General features: G+C 41.8%; 1 protein-coding gene across 1 annotated transcript; it reads right to left on the bottom strand.

The window, feature by feature from the left end:
- Positions 1 to 1,693: 1,693 nt before the first annotated feature.
- Positions 1,694 to 3,793, bottom strand: LOC125206141. Its single transcript, XM_048105434.1, has 4 exons — positions 3,783 to 3,793; positions 2,831 to 3,296; positions 2,659 to 2,739; positions 1,694 to 1,955 (listed from the first exon to the last, which is right to left on the bottom strand). The coding sequence occupies exons 1-4, from the start codon at positions 3,791 to 3,793 to the stop codon at positions 1,869 to 1,871; spliced, it is 645 nt and encodes a 214-aa protein (XP_047961391.1). The 3' UTR covers positions 1,694 to 1,868.
- Between the last annotated feature and the right edge of the window lie 309 nt (positions 3,794 to 4,102).

The following is a 4,102-nucleotide window of genomic DNA, read 5'->3' as shown; positions in this document are numbered from 1 at the left end:
GGAAGTAGTAAGAGCACCGGAGACGGTGGAAAGTAGGATCGCCACCTTGGTGATTGAACCAGACCTAAGGGCCAGAATAGTTGAGGCTCAAATGAGTGACGAAGCATTGGAGAAAATTCGTCTTAAAGTGAGGATTGGAAAAGAAGAGAGTTACCACGAGGAGGCGGATAACGCCATCACATTTGAAGGAAGATTGTGTGTACCCAATGATGAGGCACTCAGAAATGAGATCATGAGTGAAGTGCATGAGACACCCTACACTGCCCACCCAGGAGGTACGAAAATGTATTAAGATATGAAGAAACAGTTTTGGTGGGATGGCATGAAGAGGAGCATACCGTCGTTTGTAGAAAGATGCCTAGCATGTCAACAAGTGAAGGCTCTACATCAACGACCCTATGAGAAATTGCAACCCCTAGAAATTCCCGAGTGAAAATGGGAGCACATTGCGATGGATTTCGTGACAGGATTGCCAAAGTCCCAACGGGGAAATACTGCTATTTGGGTGATTATAGACCGCCTCACCAAAAGTACTCACTTCGTACCAATTTGTATCACTTACGGATCGGACAAGTTAGCTCAGATCATTGTGCAAGAGATCATACGCTTACATGGAATACCAGTAACAATCACATCAGATTGTGATCCAAAATTTACTTCTAGATTTTGGATAAGCCTGCAGCAAGAGCTGGGCACTAGATTGAATTTCAGTACTGCATTCCATCCACAGACAGATGGGCAGTCTGAAAGAACGATCCAGACTTTGGAAGATATGCTGAGAGCCGTAGTGCTCGACCGTGGAGGAAATTGGGAGCCAGTGTTACCACTCATAGAGTTTGCTAACAACAACAGTTACCAGGCAACTACAAACATGGTCCCGTATGAAGCACTGTATGGAAAGAAATGTAGATCACCGCTTTACTGGGATGAAGTCGGTGAGAGAAAGACGCTTGGACCGGATTCTATAGAGGAGATGATAGAGATCGTACGTCAGATCCGTGAGAGGATCAAGGAAGCTCAAGATAGGCAAAAGTCTTACGCAGATGCTCGCCGAACTGATCTACAGTTCAAGGCGGGAGACAAAGTGTTTTTGAAGGTATCCCCGTCTAAAAGGATTACGAGATTCGGCGTCAAGGGCAAGCTAAAACCACGTTTCATCGGACCCTACGAAATTCTAGAAGAAGTCGGTCTTGTGGCGTACAGATTGGCACTTCCGCTGAGTTTCGGGAATGTGCACAATGTTTTTCATGTGTCACAATTGAGGAAATATGTATTCGACCCAAAACACATAGTCCACCAAGAGGAAATGGTTTTGGAGCCAGACTTAAGCTATGAAGAGAAACCAGAGTCAATCTTGGACCGGAAGGTCAAGGAGTTGAGAATAAATCCGTTGTAACAGTGAAAGTTTTATGGAAGCATCATGGTCAAGAGGAAGTTACGTGGAAATTGGAAGACAAAATGAAGGAAAAGTACCCAGAGCTTTTTGAGTGACATAGGTAAATTTCGGGATGAAATTTTCGTTAAGGAGGGTAGAATGTAATATGCCCACCTTTATTTCTTTTCTTTCTTTATATTAATGTCAAACTAAAGATGTAATGTTCTCTTATTTCGTGAAAATAAATGGAAATCGAGCCTTCAATGAAACTTAATCTTTTTAGTTGCAAAGTAAAAGCTAAAGAAATAATGAACGAACTAAAACAAGCTAATATACGTTACAGAATATAAAGAATTTTCGAATAGCTTTACATATGCAATAAACTATTGACTAACTTCAAAAGTTTACATGGATCAAAGGCTTCAAAGAAAGAAAACAAAGAAAAGAAGAGATAAATTTTTGATGCACTTCGGGCCTCTTCTCCAGGCCCGAACTATAGCCCGTCTTTGAGCAGTCTGTTGGGCCGAGGGGAGCGGGCCGAGCCCAAGAACAACACAACAGCCACACCTTCCTTTCTCACCTACAAACTACAAAACAAAGTATTTAATGCATATTTACAAGAGGATTAAGGTATCTTCCTATTAAAGAAAAGGAACAACATCTCTTTAACTTGAAGACCCAAGACTTACCATTTAGGGCAAGTCAAAGCCAGCTTTCCTACTCCCCTCAAGGAGGCCTCCTACATTCTCTTGCATCTCATGCAAGAACAAACAAAGAATTTAATGGCTAAGTACCAAGTACCATCAAATAAAACCAAAACAACTTGAATTAGAATGCTACAAAAATGAATCATAAGAGATCTTGCTGTTATGTAAAACCAAAACTGCAGCAACAGCCATTTAATTCCCCATAGTACACCAAGATCAGCCTATAGAAACCCCTCCACCCCACTTATGAACTCTCATACACACCACAAGAAATTTCCAGCAACATAGCAAGATTTAGAGTAGGAGAGTTTGAGTTTTAAGAGCTGATTTTCAAAACAATTGAAGCTTTCATCAGGTAAATCCCAAATCCTTCTTTTCTTTCATGTACAAGTCTGCATACATATAGTTGCAAGTAGAATCTGCCCAAAGTTAGCATAAAGTTAGCATTTCACACCAAGATTTACATGTTTCACCATGAATCCTCCAAATAGCAACACATTATTCAAGAGTCACTAAATCCATAGAATAGCCAACCCAAGTCCTACAACCATAGTAAAAACAAGTCAAGAAACTTATCTCCAAAATAGGATTCTGCCGAAATTCCGGCGACTGAGTTTCGGCGACAGCCCCACACCCCCGATTCACTAGTTTCACCATCTACAAGTTACACACCAAACCTTTAAATCAAAGATCAAATCTTTAGAAATAAAACCAAAAAAAGAAATAGAATGGAATTTCCCTAAATTACCTCTCGGGAGTTGGTGAGGAGGCAGCGACCAGGGCTGGAGTGGCGCCGGGAAGCTGCTCCGGCAGCACGAGGAACGGCAGCGGCCTGAGCAGGTCTGAGAGAGGGAGAAGGAGGCGATGCCTCCTCTCTGCTGCTGGGTTCGCCGAGGATGAGAGCGCTCGACGGAGGGCGCGAGACGGCGGCAGAAAACGTGAATCTCCGGTGGGTGTCGTGGCTGCCTCGCGAAGGAGGCAGCGGTAAATCGCGCGACGGAAGCGGCACGGGCTCGTCGCCGGTCCATAGCTGGCGGCTGGCGGCGCTGACTGCGAGACAGCAGCCACCCGACGACCGGCGCGGCGCACGGCGAACGGCGAGGAGAGGCGGAGCCGCCGTTCTCTTCCAAGCTAGGGTTTTGTGATTTGGAAATTTTTGAATTGGGAATGTTGAGAGAGAGATCGATGGAAATGAAGAGAAGAAGTTTGGGCCTCTTTTGTTTTATTGTTTAGGGCATCTTTTGATTTTATTTGTTTTGGGCCTCTTTAATTAAAGCATGGGCTAAAGATTTAAATAAAGGTGTGGGCTAGAGATTAAATTAGAAGTTTGGGCCTGAAGTATTAAAGAATGGATTGGATTAAATTGTTTTTACTCTAGTTGGGCTAATAATTAAAATAAAGTAGGAGTTGGGCCTTATCCTAATTAAATCATGAGCCCACCTATGTTGCTCAATCAAATAATTGAGGTTAAGTAATGGTCCGCTAATTATTTTCACGAGGATAAGTCTAATTTTCCGGACCTTAATTTAAGTGCTCGAATAATTAATTTTAAGAATTTATGCGCTAACGATGAATTCACCTCGAGCTTATTTTAGCGAATAACTTTTCCAAATTAATTAAATCTACTAATTTAATTAATGTTCAAGAATTTCTAGAACTTTTTCTAGAAAAATAAGAAAAAAAAATAAAAGAGCACGCACTTAGGATGCATTCACGTTTAAGCTTAAGATTTCTCAAAGTCTAATTAAGTATTATTTTATTTCCTAAAGGGACGTCTTCGCACGTCGTCTAAGGCCAAGTTAAAGAAATTACGGAAAGAGATTTAGCTTTTGAGGTGGGCATTCTTTCAAAACGTGATTTTAGTATGAAAATGTGAATCTTTACTCAAGTATGTTTGTCATGCCATGTTTTGTTTTATGATTACCTAATCTGATTGGCTATGTCAATTTAGTTAAATCGAATTCGGGTCCCAGTAGAGCCGCAAACCCTATTCGGACTAGTGTACACATAAGGGGACCGT

Source organism: Salvia hispanica, chromosome 2 (genome assembly GCF_023119035.1).
Source record: "Salvia hispanica cultivar TCC Black 2014 chromosome 2, UniMelb_Shisp_WGS_1.0, whole genome shotgun sequence".
NCBI classification, from domain to species: domain Eukaryota; kingdom Viridiplantae; phylum Streptophyta; class Magnoliopsida; order Lamiales; family Lamiaceae; genus Salvia; species Salvia hispanica.
Note: the sequence above shows the minus strand (reverse complement) of the source record. Positions and strands in the feature narration are given on the sequence as shown.

Coding starts and splice junctions, on each gene's coding strand:
- LOC125206141 (XM_048105434.1), bottom strand. Junction 2,740..2,830: donor TCCTCACCAACTCCCGAGAG/GTAATTTAGGGA, acceptor TGTAACTTGTAG/ATGGTGAAACTAGTGAATCG. Junction 1,956..2,658: donor GGCAGAATCCTATTTTGGAG/ATAAGTTTCTTG, acceptor TGTAGTTTGTAG/GTGAGAAAGGAAGGTGTGGC.